Below are 25,253 nucleotides of genomic sequence, written 5' to 3'. Positions count from 1 at the left end.
TACATTTTGAACCAAATAATGTTGATATATAGTGACTGAAGTCTTCTAGATAGAGAAAATGTATGAATAAAGTGTATTATTGATGAAAATCTGAAATTATTTATTCTTTTTTGACATCTTTATTTGCACCGTCTTTGTTATAAAATGATTTATATAACAGGAGGAGTTTGTAGTCCATATAACAATTACGATTATCAAAATGTAACTACGATTAATTTTTATTGACTACTCGTGATCATTCGATTATTTGTTGCAGCAATAAAAGTCTTGAAAAGTGTTTGGATATTTCCTTTTTGCCCACACTGTAGGGACAAATGCAATATCTTTTAGTTTTTAGTAGTAATCAGTTTTAAATAAGAAAAAATACTTTACAATAATTGAAGGTAACAAACAATGTCACTCTATTTTTATTTATTTTTTAATTTAAAACTAACCAACAAACAAAAGCTTTATAGGGAATAATTTAAGATTTTTGCATCTTGTGTATGACAATTAAAAACTGCACCGTCCTTGGCATTTCACACCTGCTTACTCTAAATGTTCTCCTAAATAAAGGTGCATTTTCAGTAAGTAACACAAGTCTTCTCCTCACGTTCACCTCCTGAACAGGTGTGCGCTGCATATACCGCTTAGGCCTGCCCCAGTGTTGAAGGAGCGTATAGAGGTGAGGCCGAGTGTGAGAGCGTCATCCCCAGTGCGCTGACAGTCTCGGGACAGAAGTTTGTCGGGACGTCCCTCTTCTGCATCGATCCGCTTCCAGACACTTGCGCTACATTCCTGCGTCTCTCATCTGTTAGCAGCAGCACTTAGAACGTGTCACTATCCTCCGCTTTTCCACACATTTCCTCTTTCCGTCCAACAACTTGTGCAGCGAATGTCCCGTCACGCATGGAGGGATTTCTATAGTCCTGATTTTAAAAGGTGTTTTTTTTTTCAAAGCTTAAAAGTTCATTTGAAAGGCATTCTCTGACTATTATGTAAGAACAGGCAGCATACTTTCCATAATGGTACTGACAGATGAGCTATAATCCCAGGTATATATATTTTTGGGGCTTTTAAACATGTTATAACATTGTTCCCTCGCCAAAACCTCTCAAATTGCATCATTACAAATGCGTGCCTGCATTACCAAGTTGGAGCAAGCTAGTTTTTCTTTATTTCCCTGTTGTAATCCCTCTCCTGCCAATAGATGGACTTCTAACACAATTCCAGGTGTGGGAATGCCTGATAAAGTATTGCTTTTCAGTACACATTTCTGAAGTTCTGAAACAGGAAATGCCAAAGCAGATGTACACATGTTTAAAGAGTTCAATAACAAAACAATTAATGCATAATATAAGCCCTATAAGACAGCAGTTTTGTGTGAATCGGAAACACCAGTACAGTACCAAATGTCTTTTGTAAGTGGAATGATTTTCAAGAACAAACCGTTAGCTATAATTGCTATTAGCTTCTAAGCCAAAATATGCTTTATTGAGGTAAAGACACTATATTTTCTACTTCGATAAATTGCTCGATGGTGTCTTTGTCGACCAAAATGTGTCTTCATCATGAAGATATTTATGGAACAACAGTGAAAAGAAGACATAGAATTGGGTAGCTAAAGATTTGGGAGTGAATCATTTATTCTGCTTTTTAATAGTTGTCTACAACAGCCCTTGTATTTCCCATTGTTTCCTAAGAACAATGATGAACTTGAAAAGTTCTTAGCACCAATCATTTACCCCTGAACTCTGACCCCAGTTCTAGTCCATGTGTGGGCCCTATTGTTTTATCATTGCACAACACATTCAGTGCTTAACAAAGCGCTATGTTCTCCAAAGTACTTATGGTTTTTGTGTTATCACGCAGCACATTTGACCTCGTCCTGTAGTCTACTGTCACGAACAATCCAAATATTATGTGTTGAAACTTTGCAGCAGGCCCATAACAGGCGCCTTTTTGTTTACTAAGCCACCGTCAGAGTGTTTGTTTAGAGCAGGGTGATAAAGCGCAGTCTGAGATAATACATTTCTGTCCTTTTCTGTTCTCCTACAACCAGCCTTTTCTTATTTGCAGATGTTTTGGTTCAGCTTGGTTTGCTCTCCGTGCATATTGGGTAAAATGTGAGGGATTTCACAAGCCGGGGTTGGTACACTGTAAGAGAGTTTACATTTTCTATTCATTTTAGTGGGAGGAAGGCAATTTATCTAATCCATTTAAACAAAAAACTGATAAAGGGACTTAACCCCATTTACCCTAAAGTGGTTATAATACACAAATGTCTGGCTCATTAATTATGTCTCTTTCATTCATCATATATGGATAGCTAAACGTGAGATTTAAGTTTGGACAGTGAGCTGGTGTTTGTGTCTGTAGCACCGATGAAACAGATGAAACGGCTTGAGACATTCACGAGACAACAATCTCAACAGTCTTCACCTCGTGCAAAAACAGAATATTGTGACAGCTCCAACAAAGCAAATACTCTGCTCCATAATCAATAATAAGTCCATCAATCTCTCCCCTCATAGTCCCTCTCAGGCACCAAGCAAAAAAAGGTCGTGAAGGCCGCTGGCTATTATTGTGAAGGTCGTGACGGTGTTGAGAACTACTGCTGTAATTGAACAAATAAACGTTCTATGTTTTACCCTAAGTTGTAGTTTTCTGTCTGATTTTTACGGTTCCGGTTCTTCTGTGTTCAGGGGCAGTACCGGCCTTCAGACCTCCTGTGCCCGGAGACCTTCGCCTGGGTGTCCATAGAGAGATGTGTTCCTAAACTGGACCAGACCCGCTACTCGCGCTTCAGCCAGGATCCTGACGCAGGTACAACTCCCCGTGCATTTTACGGATGTGTTGTCAGCGACACACAAACCTATATTCCACTTCCAACTCTACTGCTTTGATTATGTGGCTTATGGCTCTGTACGGGCCTCGGCGCTGTGTGATCAAGTCTCGACCAATCGTATGTTTCTAACCATGTTTTACCTCCATCACTTACAAACAAAAGTCTGATGAATATCTGACTGAACCAGATGTGGATGTACATGTTGTTATTTAATCGTATCATTCATATCTATCATCACTTTTATGTGTTTTGTCCTGCATGTAATCATAATTATTTTACACTTTTAGTTCTTTTGCAACCCCTGTAGCTGCAATTAAGTGAACTCGCAGCCTCAGAGCTCCACACGGCCGTTACATTAATGGTGATAATCGGAGTAGAAAAGTGGTCGCAGGAGGTAGACTGGCAGACGCCTCGCTGGGCCCGATTGGTTGACGTGGGGCCTTTAAATGTGTTAAAGGCACATTACTGAGGCTCATCTTATTTGTTTTAGTAGTTGGCACCAGTTTTATTATGAATTACACCGTACTAAACTTTTATTGGTTCTCGAAGGGCCCCCAAAGTTTGATAAGGAAATGATTTGTAGAGCACGATTCGTACACAAGGCGATTCAAAGCGCAAAACAGGAAAAAAATAAAAGAGAAGAGTGCAAATAAAACACTTTCACGCTTAAAAAAGTATGATTAAAATTACGCATTGAGTTCAAACTTTTAAAAACACTAGACACATCACACTATAACATGACAAAGCCGTATCAGCCGTATCCTTATCAATCCAACAATGTTTAAGTTATTGTTTTCAGCCTTATTTAAAGTACCTCACTGCTTCACATACATACATTTCATATTGAGTTATAAATCATGTCATATAAATGCTAAAAGCCTGAATTATCCATAGTATGAGGCCATTCAAACGCTTCATTCCCTGTGTTTGTCACTAAACTATAGTTCATTACTTCCTTGGACCACTTTTAGTGCAAACGCAGACCACCCCACAAGAGTCGGCAAGTCTGCTCCTCTATGGTGACTTTCGGCTTTTTTGGGGCTTTTTGTTTCTAAAAGATGCTTGTGAATTTAGTTGCGGGTTGCATTTTCTTGGTCTTGCTCCTGAGCGTCACTAGCGTCATAAAAGAGGTGATTATTAGCCTTTTTCCATTATGTTTGACATTAATAGACCCAGTAATGCCCGTGATTCAGGCTGTTAACACTTAATTAAAATTTTAAAGCTGTTGTTCATTTTAAACACTGTTAAAATATGCACATTTCATTAGCACTCATTCAGTGGCAAGACACAATGTTTAACTAGTTGCTGCTTCTTATCATTTTGTTGGGATCGCTTCTTTCGGTCAAAGGCTTTCTGAAAGTCCCGCAACGCTGCTCAAGAGCTGCCGTTTGGGAGGTGCTTTGACCCAGACATTTAGCCATCGCAATCAAGGCATTGTCAATCTCTCTGAAAATATTGTTCTGGCTTCTAACTTCATAACAACAACTTACACAAAATGTTCACTCGCAGCCACCATGGTCCCAGCCACTTATCAAGTTTCCTAGGTACAGTAATCCGTTTGATCTACTGTATGTATTGTAGTTTGACATTTTAATGGCAGTAGCAGAAGTGGCTGTCCTCCAACATGTCTTGCTTAGAAGCCATTATAGCCAGTGCTGGATAAGAGCATTCATGAGCCCATCGAAAATGTATTGAAATTGCTTCTGCCGTGAGAGGTTCTTCGCTGTGGTCCCATTCATCTGCATCAGCAAACAGCAAAAGGCCAGAGCTGGACACTAATATATTTAGATTGTCAAGTGTACAGTATGTGATGTATGTGATGTATGCCCATTTTAAGGAGATCCAAGGTTCAACCGAGGGGGAATATTTTGTGAAGATGGTTTTATACGCATGAGATGAGAAAAGAGGGTGCATCAATGTCACGAATCGACACGAGAAGAGACAGACGAGATGGAGGAGATGTGGAGGAGTGTTTGCTGTAGTAAGGTCACTCTCGGACTTTGTGCCACGCAGTAAAGGCGATGCCAAGTGCAATATCAGACGGTGCTTGTTCTGGATGGGGCAGAGCACACTGAAAATGGGTACAATCCAGTATGTCCCATTGCACACATTGTACACATATAACTGCATCAAACTATCGGGCCGATATTGGTACTTTTTAGCTCATCGGCCATCGACCTTGAATCTATCATGATTTGGCTGACCATATAAAGATACATTGGATTAGATTAGCCTTTATTATCCTGCACAAAATATGACCACACTCCTCTATCCTCCATCATGGGCTTGCAGTGAAATATGGGAAAGTTAAATATCGTTATATACAGTGTATCAACAATGTGCGATCATACCTATGGACATGTTTTATTTTTGTTTTTGCAGTATTATTTGTTCTTGCATTACATTTTTATTTGACAACCGTACCTTAGACCAAGTTTTTATTGATCAACAATCAAAATTACTTGCTCCGTCTATACACCGTAAGAATAGAACGGTTATACAATAGATAAAACCAATAATAATAGTATAGAAAAAGTGTCAGTATGAGGACAATAATTCTAATTAAATGAAATACATCATTAACAAATACATAATTTCAATATATATCCAATAAGGTCACCTCTGTTCCTCTTAAACCCCGGTTTGTACCACTGTAAAAGACTCCAGTCCACTCTGCTCATTGGTCAGTCAGGCTTCAGTCTTCGGCTCACTTGTTTCCAGTGATGCCTGTAAAAATAAAAGCACGTGTAAAAGTGCTAATTTACGACATGATGATTAACAGCTTAAGCAGCCGCCAGCCCGACCCGTCCTTGTCAATCACCGCTGTACGTGAAGGCGCTAATTATACCGGACCGTTCTGCGGCCCGAGCGCTGGCATCTCCCGCTCCGACCACATCGTGCTATCGCGGCTCATGTGGCGGCTCTGTTCCTGCGCGGACTGTTGCTTTTGGACGGCCACGGATATAATTTGAGGCCCCCGAAGTGCATACGAAGCCGTCTACTGGACCAGACCTCAAACATGCAGCCAAGCGTTTGGGGTCGGAGGGTTAAGTTCAAGATGGCGTCTTGCAGCTCTGCGTTTTGGTCTGTGAAGATTTAGCCAGCGGTCAGCCCGTCGTCGAACGCCCCGGTCAGCTTGTGCTCATGTCGGAGTGAGTTTAGCGGAGAGGCGAGGTTTCAGGTTTTTGAGCCGGGACTAATTGAGAGTTTGAAATAATGTGGCTTGTCACTGGCCCAAATGCAAGAAATGGAATCCCCTTGTTGGTTGTAATTGTGTCACAATGACCCATAGAGTATTATAATCGTACTGTTTTTGTTCAGGGTTTCAAATATCCTCAAAAGCCCAGCCACAAAGGAACACAAGCCATTGTCTTTGTGCTAGTGCTAATATCTCTACACAACAGTTGCCTCACATCTGTACATGTAAAACAATGCAACATTCCAACAATTAAATAAGAAAATAGAATTCCCAAATCCTTATATTCTCAGTGGATGAACTCTTAACTACATCAGAAAGAGCATCTGACGTAAACCCAAAGCTTTATCTGCACTTCACTGCAGACGAGGAGGAGGTTCATTTGCTCTGGCGAGACAAGCCAGACCTACAAAAGCAAATAACAATATGTATTCTCTGTTAAAGTGTACCTCGGCCAGGGTTATGTGTTTCTCCCCTCTTCTGGACTTTCCCTATTTATTAGTCTGAAACTATAGTAAAATGAATTATTCATATAGAGAATGTTCAGCATATATAATGTGTTTCAAAGTCATTATGAAAGGTTTGCCTTTGCTAGAACACTTTTTTTTTGCCAGGGTGACTTTCACCAGCTGCTATTATATTCAAAGGATTATGAATACCACTTTGGGCATACAATTTTATTGAAAAATTAAAAAAAACAAAATCAGTGAAGTTGCTTTATTTAAGGTTTTAGATTATTTAAGGTTAATGGGAAACTCATTCCTAAGGACGAAAGTATTTTACGTTTGATCCTGGTTAAGTTTCCCACTAACCCAACCATTAAATAGTTTGTCCAAAACCTTAAATAGAATCATGTTTACCAATTAACTGTTCTGTAATCCAGCCAGCAGAGGTCAAAGGTTAACACTCTTTGCACCAGCCTGGAAAAAGACAGGATTGCAAAAGAAAGGCATCTGGTTTAAAATCGGGTTTACAGTTTCCAAGAAGGACTTGTAGCCTGTACAATACCTGTGAACTGCACAATACCTGTGAACTGCACAATACCTGTGAACTGTACAATACCTGTGAACTGCACAATACCTGTGAACTGCACAATACCTGTGAACTGCACAATACCTGTGAACTGCACAATACCTGTGAACTGCACAATACCTGTGAACTGCACAATACCTGTGAACTGCACCATACCTGTGAACTGTACAATACCTGTGAACTGCACAATACCTGTGAACTGCACAATACCTGTGAACTGTACAATACCTGTGAACTGCACCATACCTGTGAACTGCACCATACCTGTGAACTGCACAATACCTGTGAACTGCACAATACCTGTGAACTGCACAATACCTGTGAACTGCACAATACCTGTGAACTGCACAATACCTGTGAACTGCACAATACCTGTGAACTGCACAATACCTGTGAACTGCACAATACCTGTGAACTGTACAATACCTGTGAACTGTACAATACCTGTGAACTGCACAATACCTGTGAACTGCACAATACCTGTGAACTGCACAATACCTGTGAACTGCACCATACCTGTGAACTGTACAATACCTGTGAACTGCACAATACCTGTGAACTGCTCAATACCTGTGAACTGCACAATACCTGTGAACTGCACAATACCTGTGAACTGCACAATACCTGTGAACTGTACAATACCTGTGAACTGCACAATACCTGTGAACTGCACAATACCTGTGAACTGCACAATACCTGTGAACTGCACAATACCTGTGAACTGCACAATACCTGTGAACTGCACCATACCTGTGAACTGTACAATACCTGTGAACTGCACAATACCTGTGAACTGCACAATACCTGTGAACTGCACAATACCTGTGAACTGCACAATACCTGTGAACTGTACAATACCTGTGAACTGCACAATACCTGTGAACTGCACAATACCTGTGAACTGTACAATACCTGTGAACTGCACAATACCTGTGAACTGCACAATACCTGTGAACTGCACAATACCTGTGAACTGCACAATACCTGTGAACTGCACAATACCTGTGAACTGCACAATACCTGTGAACTGCACAATACCTGTGAACTGCACAATACCTGTGAACTGCACAATACCTGTGAACTGCACAATACCTGTGAACTGCACAATACCTGTGAACTGCACCATACCTGTGAACTGCACAATACCTGTGAACTGCACAATACCTGTGAACTGCACAATACCTGTGAACTGCACAATACCTGTGAACTGCACAATACCTGTGAACTGCACAATACCTGTGAACTGCACAATACCTGTGAACTGCACAATACCTGTGAACTGCACCATACCTGTGAACTGCACAATACCTGTGAACTGCACAATACCTGTGAACTGCACAATACCTGTGAACTGCACAATACCTGTGAACTGCACAATACCTGTGAACTGCACAATACCTGTGAACTGCACCATACCTGTGAACTGCACAATACCTGTGAACTGCACAATACCTGTGAACTGCACAATACCTGTGAACTGCACAATACCTGTGAACTGTACAATACCTGTGAACTGTACAATACCTGTGAACTGCACAATACCTGTGAACTGCACAATACCTGTGAACTGCACAATACCTGTGAACTGCACAATACCTGTGAACTGCACAATACCTGTGAACTGCACAATACCTGTGAACTGCACAATACCTGTGAACTGCACAATACCTGTGAACTGTACAATACCTGTGAACTGCACAATACCTGTGAACTGCACAATACCTGTGAACTGCACAATACCTGTGAACTGCACAATACCTGTGAACTGCACAATACCTGTGAACTGCACAATACCTGTGAACTGTACAATACCTGTGAACTGTACAATACCTGTGAACTGCACACACGTGTACGGGAACACACACGTGTACGGGAACACACACGTGTACGGGAACACACACGTGTACGGGAACACACACGTGTACGGGAACACACACGTGTACGGGAACACACATGTGCAGGGGCTTGTCTGTGTGTTTAGCCTGTGGAAGGTGAATGGATGACTCTCGCTTCACAGTTGTGTTGAGTGCGTCCTAATGAGGTGTGTAAAGACGTCCGATCTGAAGTTTACTCTGGCAGTGACTCAGGCTGATTACATGATGGCTGCTGACACACAAGGGCCCCTCTCCCCCCTCTTATCTCTGGGTTCTCTCTCCCCCTTATCCTCCCCTCTACTTCATCTGTTTCCCCTCTCTCTTCTATCCTTTCTCTCCATTCTTGCCTCACTTTTCTCCTTCTCTCTACCTTGTGTTCTCTCTTCCTTCTCTCCTCTCTCACCTCTTTCCTCTCTCGCCATCACCTTTCTTTTTCTTCTCTGTCCTCGTTCATCCCTCTCTCTTCTCTTTTCTTTGCTTTCTCTGTTTGCTATCTTTTCTCTCCATTCTTGTCTCTCTCTTTTCCCCTCTCTCCCCTTTCTCTCTTGTTTATTCTCTCCCTTCTCCTCACTACAGCCTCATCTGTTTCTGCTCTACCTTTTTCTCTCCTCTCTCCAAACACGTATTTCTTCTCTCCATTCTTGCTTCCTTCCTTCTCTCTCCCCCTCTCTACTCTCGCTCTCTCTTCTATTCCTTCTCGCCTGTCTTTCTTATCCATTCCCCCTGTGGTCTCTTACCCTTTACCTCCTCTTCTATCTCATCTCTTCCCCCTCCCTCTCTATCACCCCTCTCTTCTATCCCATTTACCCATTTTTTTTTTCAGATTTTCCCATCTCTCCTCTCTCTCTTCTGTCCCTTTTCCCCTAAATATTAAATATTTTGATTGGGAAAAAGTCACATTTAACAGGAAGGAATATCACTTCTCCTCTCTGCCGCTCTCTCCCTTCTTTCCCTTCTCCCCCCCCCTCTCCTATCTCATTCACTCTTCATTCTTGCTCCTCTCTCCCTTCATCTCTCCTCTATCTTTACTCTCCCCTCTCTTCTATACCTCTTTCCCCCCCTTCACATCTCTCTCCCATCTTTCCTCTATCTATTCTCCATCTCTTTTTTCCTTTCTTTTCTCTCCTGCCCCTCGGTTTTCCACCTCCCCCTTGTTTCCTCTCTACTTTTCTCTCTCTTTCTCCCCTTTTACTTTTCCTTCTTTCTCTTTCCTTCCTACCATTCCTAGCCCCCATGGTCCCCCTCACTCCCAGTTTTTTTCTTCTCCCTTCTCTTCCCGTGTCTCTCATCTCCTTCCTCTCTCGCTCTCCCCTCTATCTTCTCTTCTCTCCCTTCGCCCTCTTCCCCTTTCTCTCTTTTCCTCTTTCTTTCACCTCTCCTCCGTCTCATCGCTTCCCCTCTCCCCTATCTTCACTTCTCTCCCCTCCCTCGTCTTTTTCCCCTCTCTTTCCCTTCTGTACAGCAGCACACTCACACCATCTCGCACATGTTACTAATCTGTGTTTGTCTTACGCTGCAGGAAGTAGGCGCAGAAAGCTAAACACAGGAACAATGAGTGACACCCGCGGTCGGCCGACGAACTCTTAAGTGTCGACCAGGCGCCAGAGCGGCCTCGCCAAATTACGGACTATTTAACCAATCAATCTACAGTATGTGCGAATGTATAGTCTCTAAGAAAACTCACTCCACACAAACCGAGGCTCATAGCTAAGGGCGGCAGCGCTAATAGCCCGTGATTACTCCCAACAACAATGAATTGCATTTAATCTTTCTATTCATGCAGAAGAAAGACAGTTTGCCATTCATCAAACTGCGTGGTTGTTTAAAAAACGCTGCCAAAACCACTTTTCCAGGCGCTCTGCTCTTAAGACTTGCTGATATAATGCTGTATGTTTTGAAATATCTCTCAGTCCATTAAAGCCTTTGGGCCAAAAATATAGATCTATAGATAGATCTATATTTATATATGAGATAACAACTTGGCTCAAAGCCCCCAAAAGTGGGTCCATAAATCAATAGTTTCATCCCCACTCAAGGTCATTACTTCTTTCAGAACAATTTAAATTCTTTCACTTCACTCTCTAAAATTCTACATAATGATTTGATTACTAAATGGTCCAAGTTGCTTTATTTGTACTTGGAGGTCAATTTTTTTGCTAAAAATATAATTATTTTAATAATCGATTATAATAATTTATTGTTGCAGCTTAAGTGATTTCATTCATTTTCGCACATGTTGTTTAGTTACATTTTTGAACTAGATATTTGAAGTATTTACTAGTTCTTTCAAAATGTTAACACTTTATTAATATGGAAATTAATACAGCCCATGCGAGACAAGACGTTCTTTGCTCAAAGTGTCTGTTCAACAACGGAAATATCTTTGGGATTCATTCTTTTATGAACTGCTTTCCTCATTTTAATAATAATACTCGTAAATATGGAGCTTATAATCCTTCCAGGGAGTTTGTGTCTATAGTTTCTGGAGGTCAAACTGGATCAGTAGTGGTTCGACACGGCTTTCACTTGGCCCGGATACTCTCTGACACCAGGGTCCCTTCTTCACAAAGCGCTTGCAGCACATACAATGCCATCTTTGCCCTTGCTTTTCACACTCGCGCCCTCACATGAGTCCGGCAACATTGGGTCATAGGACGGGCACGCCTGAAGAATAAACCAGCGCGTCGCCTTTGACCAGTATCCGGTGTTCAGCAAGTCTTGCGAAACCTTTGAGATGGATGAACTTTGAAGAGGAGCACGGAGAAACGCCGAGGCCCGCAGTGACCCCGTGAGCCCCCCGAAACACTCCTCTCCGCCCCGACCCCTTGAACTATGAACCTGGGTGTCACTGCTCCTCCGAACGTCCTGACAGCGGCCAGGTCTGGATCCACTCAACGGGTAGAGGAGAGGAGCAGAAGAGGGAAAGTTGTGTTTACGGGACCTAAAGGATATTTGGATATCCTGACACAGTTTAAGAGATCGAGTGAGCGCTGGAGCTTCTGGAGAGGTGAATAAACGCTGCTACAGTCGTCTTGTGGGGTGTCTTTGTCACGTGACACAATGTAGAGCGAGTGGTGTGTTTTAACGGCCATCAGATTGTAACACAGCAGGGCCAAGTTTCTCAATTAAAAAATGTACATATTCTGTTGGTGTTTTATGTATTTCTTTCAAAAAAATTGAAAGGGATGCAGTCCAAAACGTTGCACGAAATGTCCCTAAAATGATGTGATAAGCTGTGGACAGTTGTATTTCTTTTGCTCTGATTGATTTCTTATAGTTTTATATAATTGATTGTCTTCTTGTAGTTGTATGGTTTGCATCCTATTCGTCTTTATCCCGGATTGGCCCTCGGATCTACTCCTGGTCCCAGTTTGGATCGACTCCAGCGCTGATGTACTAGTTCATGGTTGCCCTTTTTAGTTAGACATTCCTTTTTCCTTGAGTAATGATGATTTAGCCGAAGTGAGCAGAGAAAGGTGGATTTGTTGAAAACGGTGTCTCTGCTGTACAGTCTTGTGTGTCCAGACATAATTGGGTTGTCAAAATGATAAAGAACTTGAAGGAACACGTTGTTCTTGGAAAGACCATCCTGGCGCCAGTAGAGTATCACTCTCTGGGCATATTAATTCTTCACAGTTCCCAGGTCTTCATTAATTAAAATTACGTAACTTGTTTACAGCCACTTCAACTCATTTTCTTTATTTAGAAAAAACGAATATGAAGCTTTCCAACACTGTGTGACTCAGCGTTTTATAGATGCAGGAAAATGCAGCTCTGAGGGAGTGTCTGATGAATTAAACATGAATCCACACAGTGAGGTTTGAAAATTTAAAATATGTTTATAGAGGAGTTGGAGAAGGAGCACCGCCGGGCTTTTTGGTGCATTTCATCTCTGCAAACTTTGTTTCTTGTGTTAGTCATATAAATATTTTTAGTTTTTAGTACCTTAAAATATGAGATTTCAGTGTCTACCGAATGGTTCAAAACAAAGACGAAAAAGTCACATACTTTGCCAAATGCAAGTGGAGACCATGCCATCCACCTTTCTCAACTGTATCATATGAAAAACTAGCAAGGATAACAAGGTGAATCTTCAACTAGTATTTTATGTCTTTTCTTAGCAAATATTTAAGACTTATTTCTGGAGAAGCATAGAACAAAATTAAAGAAGAGTGTCCATAATATTACTAAAACCTACACCAATAATTAAAAAAGGTACATTACTACACATTTGGGCGTCAAAAATAATGAATTTTGAAATTGTCGAAAAGGTTTCAAAGGTAGTCATCCGGGCATTGTAAAATAAAATTGATGATTAATTTAAAGACATTGTCCAGATGACTACCTTTGAAACCCCACCAGGGAAGTGTCAAGAAGAGTAGATATTTTAAACATGGTATAATGCTCACATCAATGGGCACCAGCCAAAGCCCAGTCCTATCAATACAAATGTAAGTCTGTTTGAGTGATATGTCTCCATTGGCCTGGTTCACTACATTTGCCTTAAATAGATTTTCATCTGCTTCAGACTGACGAGCGCTGCTCCAACAAACTGACTAATTGAATGAGAGACAGTGCAGTCGGCCTCAGGAGTGACTGGTCAGCGTGACACTGTATAAATCAGGCTTTTGGCTTTGTACTGTGAAGTAAAAAGTTTATTTCAAAAGTCTTATTGGTGCATTCAAGAGTCCCCCGTTTTCTGGCTATTTTATTGCACTGCCACATCTATGTTTTAATGAAAAGGAACAGCAGCAAAGCACATTGTATAAAACCTATAAGTTGCCTCCAACATCCTTTAAAGATTTAAACCCATAAGAAGTAATGGCCTGTCACGATAACAGAGCGAAATATCACAGCAAACCATAATATTGAGGTTATAGCAGATATGAAGCCTGCGTAAATTCAACCTGGAAGACCTAACTCCATCCATCTACGTCAAGGCCACCATGGAAGGACCCCTCTCCCCAGCGCCATCATCGCACTCAAGCGGCGCCCGCCTGTCCGTCTGAGAGAGTCAGATCCCTCACTTCACCATGGACTCTCCCAGGTTTCTGCGCCTATCCCAAAGAGGTTATGCAGTTTTTCCTGGCCAAAGAAGTAGGGTGAAAGGTCAGGGGGCGTCTGTACCATGGCCCTCGCACCTGCTCCTCATCCCCAATCATCGCTCTCAGTGACTCCTCCCCGCTCCAATCAGCACCCAGGCGGTCGCATTTAAGCCTCAGGCTGATGGCTCGGCTGCTCAAACCGTACTGCGACCCACCGCCTCCCCAGCTCCTCCTCTACATTCCCCTCATCCTCTACCTCCTCTCCACATCTACCACCACCAGTCTCCAGGCTCCGGGGGGACACATCTAATACAAATAGATCATGGAGTGCCCATGATTGCAACGTCTTCCGCCGGGGTCTGAGCGCCAAATAACTCGCAAATAAAGCTTGCTAAACAGTCCATTCTCGTGGTCTCTTTGTCTCTCCAGGGTGAAATACAATAGCCCTAAAGAAGGATACTCCCAGCAAACCCTTTTCAAAATGCATTAACAAATACGAGCCCTAACACCAAACCGATACAAACTCGAATGATACAGTTTAGTACTTAGTTACCCTCTATAGCTTAAATATGATCAAATTACAAAAAATAAATAAATATCAGCCCCAAAATACAGCACTAAAACATTGTTCCAACTCAATAAATGCTGTAATGATGCAAATGAGGAACAAAAAGAGAGAGAGAGAAGAAATTATGCTCACAAACAAAACTAAAAGAAATACTTCAATATATTGCACACAAGTTATGGAAACGGCGCTGCACCATTATTTTTAGATGCTTGATTAGTGGACTAAATCCTTAAAAAAGAAAAATAAAGATTAAAAAATGAAGTGGCGTAACATGGTGCCAGCAATAGTTTATATATTAAGTATCTATGACTTTGTATCTAACCCGAATTGTGCTCACAAAACTACAGGAGTTTATTTAATGACAAATCTACATAGAAAAGTATTAGCAGTTTATTGTCATTTGGTCTGTAATAATTCACAGTTCATTCCCAAATCTTAATGTGTTGGCAGTTGTCAGCTCGTCCTCTCTCTTCTCTCTCGTAGTTTGTGGTTTGTGCTCGCAAGTTTAGGTCATCTTCTTGCCCTTTTTCCACTTTCCGAGACGACCGTGGCGAGATTAGCCTCGTTTTCGCTGGTTTGACGTGGGCGGGCAGAGTACGACAGCGGGCCTAGCGCACGGCCGGGGGTTTGGCAGAGCAGACGGGGGCAGGACCCAGTAAACAAGCCCAAATAACCCACCTCATCACGCACCGCTGTGGTTCCACGCTCCGGGGAAAAACTCTGTTCCTCCAGCCATTTCTCGGAATAATGGACTCTCGCTGCCAAGACGAGTCAGAAAGTTTGTGTTTTGTTGTGAAACGTTCATGAGTGCATATGTAATTGTTGTAGGTTGTAAAAAAATGTCAACTTATCAGTATACATCTTGCCAGAAACTGCTTTTATAATACAAAGTCCAATAGAATTTTTTGTTCTTAGGTTTTAATTGACTGGACAATGTAGCGTCAACTGGGAATGAAGAGTGAGAGGAGACTTTCAGCAATTGAACTCATAACGTTGAGGTTACATCTATACAGTCTTGCATCACGAACATATGATGTCAATGTTAAAGGTGCATTTTGTATTATGTATTTGCCTGAAATTCTAAACCCACCACCTTGCATTTATTCCAATACAGGTGTTTTAATACCTTGAAAAACATGTATTCTTACTGTGGAGAAAGATACGTTTAGCAATAAAATATCCAAGGATACTAATATGTGGCAGACCCTTCAACAGAAAAGTTGGATAGTGCTTTTTTAAGTTGTGATTTATGTTAAAATGTTAGTCATTGTCATGTGGAAAACCCAGGAGGCACTTTACTACTTATTCACACCTCACTGTGGAAACTTTTAAGTACTTAGACGTGCTCTTGGACTCGCCTCGAAGCTACAGAGAGCACACTCAAAATCTGGTCTAAAGATTACAGCAGAAGCTTTTTGTCCTTTTACCTCCTGTAGTCGTCCTGTCCACTGTCTGTCCACTGTCTGTCCAGCTCGTCTGTCACTCGCGATGCACTGGAGTCTTCTCTTTCGGGGTTCACCACTGCACATGTCCAGATGTACTGCTCTGACCTCTGATAACTATTACTATACTACTATACACATATCCATCAGGTTTTACTTTTATATAAAAATAACATGTCCCCAGACGTGTCTGTGCATTTGTCTCCAGCAGGATAGACCAGTGGTTCTCAACCTGTGGGTCACAAAATGATTTCAGGGGGACCCCAGATGATAAGAGGGAAGATTGTGATATAGTCTTAAACAAATTAAGTATTGAGGTCTGTTTCCTCAAAATAAAATCCATCATCGGGTGAAGCCAACTCTTTATGTTTGGGGGACGCAAATACCATTGGTTGTTATTTTTTGGGACTGAAAAAGGTTGAGAACCACTGGGTTAGACTACTGTAACAGCCTGCTCAAGTCAGGACTCAGTCAGGACTCCTGCTGGTGCCAGAGTCAGGACTAAACATGGGCCTCAGGGACCGGCCTCCTGCTGGTGCCAGAGTCAGGACTCAACATGGACCTGAGGGACCCGCCTCCTGCTGGTGCCAGAGTCAGGACTAAACATGGGCCTCAGGGACCGGCCTCCTGCTGGTGCCAGAGTCAGGACTAAACATGGGCCTCAGGGACCGGCCTCCTGCTGGTGCCAGAGTCAGGACTCAACATGGACCTGAGGGACCCGCCTCCTGCTGGTGCCAGAGTCAGGACTAAACATGGGCCTCAGGGACCTGCCTCCTGCTGGTGCCAGAGTCAGGACTAAACATGGGCCTCAGGGACCGGCCTCCTGCTGGTGCCAGAGTCAGGACTCAACATGGACCTGAGGGACCCGCCTCCTGCTGGTGCCAGAGTCAGGACTAAACATGGGCCTCAGGGACCGGCCTCCTGCTGGTGCCAGAGTCAGGACTAAACATGGACCTGAGGGACCTGCCTCCTGCTGGTGCCAGAGTCAGGACTCAACATGGACCTGAGGGACCGGCCTCCTGCTGGTGCCAGAGTCAGGACTAAACATGGATCTGAGGGACCTGCCTCCTGCTGGTGCCAGAGTCAGGACTAAACATGAGCCTCAGGGACCGGCCTTCTGCTGGTGCCAGAGTCAGGACTAAACGTGGGCCTCAGGGACCGGCCTCCTGCTGGTGCCAGAGTCAGGACTAAACGTGGACCCCAGGGACCGGCCTCCTGCTGGTGCCAGAGTCGGGACTAAACATGGGCCTCAGGGACCGGCCTCCTGCTGGTGCCAGAGTCAGGACTAAACATGGATCTGAGGGACCTGCCTCCTGCTGGTGCCAGAGTCAGAACTAAACGTGGACCTGAGGGACCGGCCTCCTGCTGGTGCCAGAGTCAGGACTAAACATGAGCCTCAGGGACCGGCCTTCTGCTGGTGCCAGAGTCAGGACTAAACGTGTACCTGAGGGACCTGCCTCCTGCTGGTGCCAGAGTCAGGACTAAACATGAGCCTCAGGGACCGGCCTCCTGCTGGTGCCAGAGTCAGGACTATTTATGTAATATTTTCCTGTACACATAAACCAAAGTGAAACGATGAATGAAACCTTAACCGTACATGTATATCCACATTTGTAACTCTCCTCTTGTGTTTGCCTGCCCCTGTAGAAGACCCCCGTTCGCTGAAGGATGTGGGCCGAGCTCTGGTGCTCTACAAACGCGGCGCGATGCCGTACGCCGTCTACTGCCGCAAACGAAAAGGCCCGAGCGACGAGGCCGAGGTGACGCAGTACGCCTCGCTGGTGGGACAGAACTGTGCCGAGCGCATCCTGCTCTACAGATCCTGAACAGCGCCCCCTACTGGCTGTCTGTCTGTCACTCGGTGTAAAAGTGCTTTCCGCTGCTCCCTTAAGGAAACACACAAGTTTTTTGCAAACGACATCACACATCTACATCCACGCACTTTGTCAGCTGTTATATCTCACAAACTGTAAATGGAGGCGTTTCCGTGAATTAGAATATTGTGGAAAATGCATCAAAAGTAATGCATGTCTTCAAGAAGCTTTTTTTTTTTTTTTTACATTAAAATGCGTTCGAAGCCGACTGTGTCTCAAACCACTGCCAATCTTTCACTCACACGTTCATACACAAGCGAGGTGGCTAACGTGTCTTGCTCAAGGGCACAATGACACTGGTTGACACTTTAAAGAACCTACTGTCTAACATTTGAGGCAACAGTAGTTTGATCGCTAGGTTGGGAGATGTATCAAAAATGATGGATAGTTTGTTGTTTTGGAGTTGCACAATTTGAATACCCAATGTATTTATCAAAAGTTAAAATAAAAGGAGACGGAAAAGCAAAGTGCAGTCTCCCAAAGGAAAGAGTTTATATTGATATTTCTACCTTTTTAGTAGTTAATTTTATGCTCTATTCACGTTTTGTTAAACCTCAACCAAGACATTCACAGGCACATTTGACCACTTAAAATACCTTAAAATACCAGTTAAAATAACATCATAATATTGCTATCAAAATACGCAAAACACATTGAGAGTTGGCAGGTTATTTTTCAATTCTAGTAACTTTTCCACAATATTCTACTTACTTGAGATGCCACTGGAGTATATAGTTTTTTTTTTTAAATGTATCCCTTAATTTTAGTTGGTTATTTACTGTCACTGTCTTTGCTTATATCACCAGTTCTACCTTATAAGAATGCTTAAAAGCCTGTTGTGTAAAAGATAAAATGTCCTAAAATGAATCGGACACGGCCTGTCTCTCCTGATAGTTTGACTCTAAAACAACATTGCGTTTTTATTTGATATATTTATAGCCTTCTTTGCTTTCCTTTAAATATTGACACTGTTATTTTGAGTAAACCAAATAATAAAGGGTTGTACTGTATATTCCCCGTGCACGTCTTTTTGCAAATAGACTATAAAACACAAAGTGAAGTGGTTTCCTGTGGGACTTTAGGGACGGGACACGAATGCTTGTGTGAAGAGAGTCGTGGTGTGATTCAACCATTCATCTTCATTCAATAATTCTTTTAGCTATAGTCATTTATTGTCAGTTTTTTTATTATAGCATCTCCATTTACGAACGCTATGTATTAACCTTTATTTTACCCGGTTGGACCCGTTGAGGCCTCGATCTCTTTAGAGGGAAGGACCTGATCAAGTGTTCTGCAGCATCAACACTCGAGGTACAAAGACGTATTTGTAGCACAATTCATACACAGAGTGATTCAAAGTGCTTTACATGACAGGAAAAGGTGCATTCAAACCAAAATATGGACAGATAAATACTAAACTGAGCCTCATTTCAATCTGAAGCTGTTCCTGAACCTTTGGAGCTCAAACAAAATGTCCAGGCATTTTGTGAAGATGAGAGACTGTAGTTTTGACCTCTGATTTCTGATTTACTCTAATTATAAGTGGTCACAAGCTCTGCTCAGAGGAATGTCTGATTTTAGATTCAGCCAGGGTCTTCTTTGTTAAATATAAGTCAGAGTAAAGCTGGTGTCTGGAGGATGGTCTGATTGACATGAGTTTGGGCTTTTGTTTTGTCTTGACCGTTCATCTTTAAAAGTTGACACTAATTTAATAAAAAATGAGATTTAGGGATTCATAATAAACCTTTTTTTTTCAAGTCCAGGCAGAAACTATATAAAAAACCATGATCATTTGTTTTTTATTTGTTTGTTAAACTGGCCCTGATTTATCTCAGAATGGTTGATTTCGCAGAATTAAGTGGGTCACAGCTTTATTTTTTTGTTTTACATATGTAGAAGCTTGATAGTTTCCTTTTATCAGATGGTGAAGTCATAAATTAAGAAGACGGCCCACTTTAAAAGAGAAGAGTGCAGAGAAAATCTATAGAGAATGAAAGTGAAAATGTAAAATTACAATCAAGCAACATTTAGACCAAACGATGTTCACACAGCTCTCTTTTTCTGTTTTTTAATACATGGAAAACCCCGCAAACAAACCTCTCTTAAACATGAGCCATTATTAGTCTTATGTATCACTCCTTTTCCCGAAGTCGCTTAATTTAACCTGTTACCACCCACCTGCTCGCCGGCGAGCATTTTCTATACAGTGATCCCTCACTATAACGCGGTTCACTTTTGGCGTCTCGCTGCTTCGCGGATTTTCATCATGCATTGTGTTCTGCATTCTGATTGGCTTAACAGTCTCTCCGCGTCTTCTCTACCTGTGTGTCAATAACGTTATGGATTAATATGTACACGTACGTAAAACCGCTTGCCAAATTGAAGTTGGCGAGGCCGGTGAGAGCGCGCGTGTGAGCGGCGCGAGAGGCCGGTGAGAGCGGCGCGCGTGAGAGGCCGGTGAGAGCGGCGCGCGCGAGAGGCCGGTGAGAGCGGCGCGCGCGAGAGGCCGGTGAGAGCGGCGCGCGCGAGAGGCCGGTGAGAGCGGCGCGCGCGAGAGGCCGGTGAGAGCGGCGCCGCGCGTGAGAGGCCGGTGAGAGCGGCGCGCGTGAGAGGCCGGTGAGAGCGGCGCCGCGCGTGAGAGGCCGGTGAGAGCGGCGCGCGCGAGAGGCCGGTGAGAGCGGCGCGCGCGAGAGGCCGGTGAGAGCGGCGCGCGCGAGAGGCCGGTGAGAGCGGCGCGCGCGAGAGGCCGGTGAGAGCGGCGCGCGCGAGAGGCCGGTGAGAGCGGCGCGCGCGAGAGGCCGGTGAGAGCGGCGCCGCGCGTGAGAGGCCGGTGAGAGCGGCGCCGCGCGTGAGAGGCCGGTGAGAGCGGCGCCGCGCGTGAGAGGCCGGTGAGAGCGGCGCCGCGCGTGAGAGGCCGGTGAGAGCGGCGCCGCGCGTGAGAGGCCGGTGAGAGCGGCGCCGCGCGTGAGAGGCCGGTGAGAGCGGCGCCGCGCGTGAGAGGCCGGTGAGAGCGGCGCCGCGCGTGAGAGGCCGGTGAGAGCGGCGCCGCGCGTGAGAGGCCGGTGAGAGCGGCGCGCGTGAGAGGCCGGTGAGAGCGGCGCGCGTGAGAGGCCGGTGAGAGCGGCGCGCGTGAGAGGCCGGTGAGAGCGGCGCGCGTGAGAGGCCGGTGAGAGCGGCGCGCGTGAGAGGCCGGTGAGAGCGCCGCCGCGCGTGAGAGGCCGGTGAGAGCGGCGCGCGTGAGAGGCCGGTGAGAGCGGCGCGCGTGAGAGGCCGGTGAGAGCGGCGCGCGTGAGAGGCCGGTGAGAGCGGCGCGCGTGAGAGGCCGGTGAGAGCGGCGCGCGTGAGAGGCCGGTGAGAGCGGCGCGCGTGAGAGGCCGGTGAGAGCGGCGCCGCGCGTGAGAGGCCGGTGAGAGCGGCGTGCGTGAGAGGCCGGTGAGAGCGGCGCGCGTGAGAGGCCGGTGAGAGCGGCGCCGCGCGTGAGAGGCCGGTGAGAGCGGCGCGCGTGAGAGGCCGGTGAGAGCGGCGCGCGCGAGAGGCCGGTGAGAGCGGCGCCGCGCGTGAGAGGCCGGTGAGAGCGGCGCCGCGCGTGAGAGGCCGGTGAGCTTCAATGTTTTATGGAGTATGTCATTGTATAATAACTGTAAAAAAAATAAAAGGTTTCTACTTCACGGATTTCGCCTATCGCGGGTTCGTTTTGGAACGTAACCCCCGCGATAAACGATTCGGTTCACTGTATCTCAAATATTCTCTTACATCATCACTTTTATTTCCGTGGTCAATACCAGCAAGCCATACATCATTTTAACGCTTTTTCTCTCAACAAAACGAATATGTCATTGATTTACATTGAATAATATGCCCCAAGAAGCAATTGCCAATAGTTTGTGAGAAAGTCTCTACTTTTACAAACGCATGTCCTACCTGTTTGCTGTTTATGACGGACTTGTACTCAGTCTGTCCGTAAGGAATCATTGAAAAACAATATCCACTTGTATTTTTCCTGAAGTTATCCGATTTCGAGATATTGTCAAGTAAACAAAGTTTTCTTCGTATGACGATATCAGGCTTAAGGCTCGTCCGGCGCATTTCTCTGTCCATAACAAATGACCTCTTTGACTTATAAGATGATGTTTGGCATTGATCTCTTCCTCAGACTGTTACCTACAGAATGAGACCGTCCACGAATTTTTGTTTGTTTCCTACAGCCTCCGGAGGAAAAAAATGCGGCGCTTCCGAAGCGCGCGTCCATCTTTGTTTTTAGCCCTTAGCTAATGCTAACAGTCACGTAGGAGACATTGATTGACATATTATTCTAGCCAATAAGGAGACCTTTCAAATGGTAGGCGAGACAAAGGGTTTATTAACACAGAATTCTCCCTGTTCTCGTGCGTAAGGCTGTCAGAGCCTAGATTTTTCTGCATTTTGCTATTAGATTTTACGCATCACGTTTTCTGATTTTATTAGCCTTTTGGACGCACATTTTGTGTATTATATCAATACAAAAATAAATATAAAATATTATAATTTTTATTTATTTTTAACCTCTATATGGGAAATTCATGGGTATACTCATATTTACACATTTTCACATATATTGTTTTTAGCAGTTATAATTGCTATTAGTGGCCTACAAAACATCAAAATGTATGTTTTATGATCATAGAGGAGCTAAAATTGTAATAAAACAGTTTGGCACAGTTGGCACATATTTGGATCACTTGTTCCGAATATACTTTTTAATACAAAAAGGTCAACAGCACCAAAATGCCTGTTCCTAGAGATCTGAAACTTTACACAGTTGTTGTCAACAAGATAAACATCATGTACAGTGAACAGCATATGCACACGATGAAGTATGTCATGCTCAGGACCATTACAAATTAACAATATTCAGGCGAGACTAAAAAAGGATGTTTTGTTTATGTTTGGGCCTCTGTAGTGTAAGTTCTGAAGCCCTGACAGTGTTCATGTGCACATCTGCAGAAACTAGAAGGCCTAAGCTTTCTAATGATGCATCACACTTGCATGTGGAACATAAGATCCTCTTTTAATAAGCAATGCCATTTGGGTATGTCCAACCATTGTGCACAGGGCGAAAATAGGACTTTCTTGCATTATTCCTTCACTCCACAGTCTGAACAAAGCTGAAAATCTGCACCATCTCTGACCAACAATCACTAAAAAGACACTCTAAATACGCACCAGGCAAGTACACAACTACAGTGAGTACTTAAGTCACTGCATGTTAGTATTCAGTGGTCTCCCATCCAAGAAATAACCCAACACCAACACCAGAGCCTCAGAGGACGGGCTTTGGAGCTGCTATAAATCGCTGAATGTCTCTCGGAACCTTTCTATTCCAAACTTGTACTAATTCAAGTTGTATTGAGCAAAACAATCTTCTGAAATGTGCATTTAATTGTCTCTGAAACTTACCTATGGCCTATTTATTGTCACGGTAAATCAGCAACAATGCATTCAGTCACGTCCAAAAACACAAAGACAAATGCACAGAACTAAAATCAAACCTAGATGTTTTGCCACATCTGTTTGACCTCATCGTGCCGTGTGGTTCCCCCTGCCTACAGTGCCCAAGTCTGTTTCAATGTGTACGCTTTGCCAAAGTGTATGTCATCTCAAATATTATTATTATTATGGGTCATTAGTTACACTTGATGACAGTTTTGCTTAGAACAGCCTGACCAGTCATTTTTCTTCTGCAAAAACGCTTACGAAACCCCAAATTCTCTCCGGATTCAAACGTCGTCCTTGTAAATTAGGGACACATTGACGGGCTAATTCGCTGAACCGTTGAATTTGTGTTTCTCTCCCACATTAGGTACGCCTCTCGCTGGCTCGACACACTCCCCTGGCACTGTCGCAGATGGTTAGTCTTGGTGGACGCACTGTACGTAGCAGTTGTGCCGATGCTTTCACTCAAAACGCAGACATTTTCTAACAATTCCTCTCCATTTTTCCTGTTATTATTAGCTTTGAAGGCTAGAATGACCGATCGCCGCCGCCGCCGCTCAGCCGGAGTTCAAAAGTCAAAGCCTGCTGTGGATCAGAGATAATGCGTCGTGAGTCTCTGGATTATTTTGGGTTTGAGGCTCTGTGCCAACAGGGTGGGGTCGGACACAATGCTGAATGTATGCCCGGCTGTAGCGATCAGAGACGTACTGGGGGCTTTGAGAATCTGGTGAATGTATTTGGGATGGATTTATTTTGAATTTGGCACTAAAAGAGCAATGCCAGTTTGGAACATATGCAGCGTATTATCATCTGCCAACAAATCTGAAGTAGTATGTGAAATAATAGGGACTTTTTCCACCTAAAATGACTATTACATATGACAACAGCCTCGTTGTATATATTATTCTATTTTACAAAGTACATTTGGGTTGATGGGTTCATGATCCGTAGAGGCAAACTTTGATTAAACAGATTCACACAAGGGTAATGGAATAATTTACCGTTTTGGAGTGTCCTGAGCAAACTTCTGATCCAAAAAAGAAAGCAAAACTATCACCATTGCCAACTTTAAAGAATCAGACACAGTGGCACGGACAATATTCGCCACACAGTTTTTTCTATGTAATTTGGTCATTTTTAGTAGTTGTGCTGCAGAAAAAGAGCCATGACTCCAAAAAAGGTTGAAAGCCCGACTTTCTTTGGACTATTCTTATTTTTTTGTTTGTGTTTTTGCTCTTTATGTCTTGTTCTAATTTTTTATTTTTTTTATTTTGGATCCTATACATATACAGTACAAAAAGAAAAACACTGTTAGATATTTTTCCAAAGAGAAAGCGAATAATCCTTGCCACTCTGCTCGGCCTCGTGACATCACCGGCTTGTCTCCATGGCGAATGAGATGAATGCTTTACTGTAGAGCATTGCAGGCAAAGAAATAATATCTCCATGATAAAAGTAGGTGGCATAGTCTACCTGTACTATTCAAACACATTTCTGGAATATAAATGGTTTTAATGATGCATAAAATCCTTTATAGAAAGTATTTTAACGGTTAATAAACATAATAAAACATTGCAGAGGGGAGTAAAGTCTGACTAGATTAAGATTAAAAGGCTTTAATTTATTGATAATGAGCTAAAACTAATCACATTTGTTTCTCGTTTTAAGAATAAACCGTGAAATGGTCCAACTCTAACATAATTACATTTAAAATGAGCAGAATGTAAAGAATATAAAACGAACACCATGTAAAGAGTTAAATGAGTTAAATGTGGAAGGTGAAGACTCTTACAGGTTCCAAAGAGGGCAACGACCTGCACCAGGAAGGTTACATAGTGTTTAATTTGATATAAAATATGAATAAAACCTGTGTAGAAAATTAGATAAGCATACGATCAATTGGATTTCAGACAGGAGGAAGAA

General features: G+C 43.4%; 1 protein-coding gene across 1 annotated transcript in view; it reads left to right on the top strand.

The window, feature by feature from the left end:
• Positions 1–18,857, top strand: part of LOC140351474 (arginyl-tRNA--protein transferase 1) — a 78,179-nt gene extending 59,322 nt beyond the window's left edge. Inside the window, exons 11-12 of the mRNA XM_072437323.1 lie at positions 2,685–2,805; positions 17,632–18,857. Of these exons, the coding sequence (XP_072293424.1) occupies positions 2,685–2,805; positions 17,632–17,810 (300 nt within the window). The 3' untranslated portion in view covers positions 17,811–18,857. The remainder of the gene's footprint in view (positions 1–2,684; positions 2,806–17,631) is intronic.
• Positions 18,858–25,253: the final 6,396 nt, after the last annotated feature.

The sequence above is a fragment of the Eucyclogobius newberryi genome, unplaced genomic scaffold, assembly GCF_026437365.1.
Source record: "Eucyclogobius newberryi isolate DKJ021-1_F unplaced genomic scaffold, fEucNew1.0.hap1 SCAF_8, whole genome shotgun sequence".
Lineage (NCBI taxonomy): Eukaryota > Metazoa > Chordata > Actinopteri > Gobiiformes > Gobiidae > Eucyclogobius > Eucyclogobius newberryi.
The sequence above is the reverse complement of the archived record's forward strand: the minus strand, read 5'-3'. Positions and strand labels throughout refer to the sequence as shown.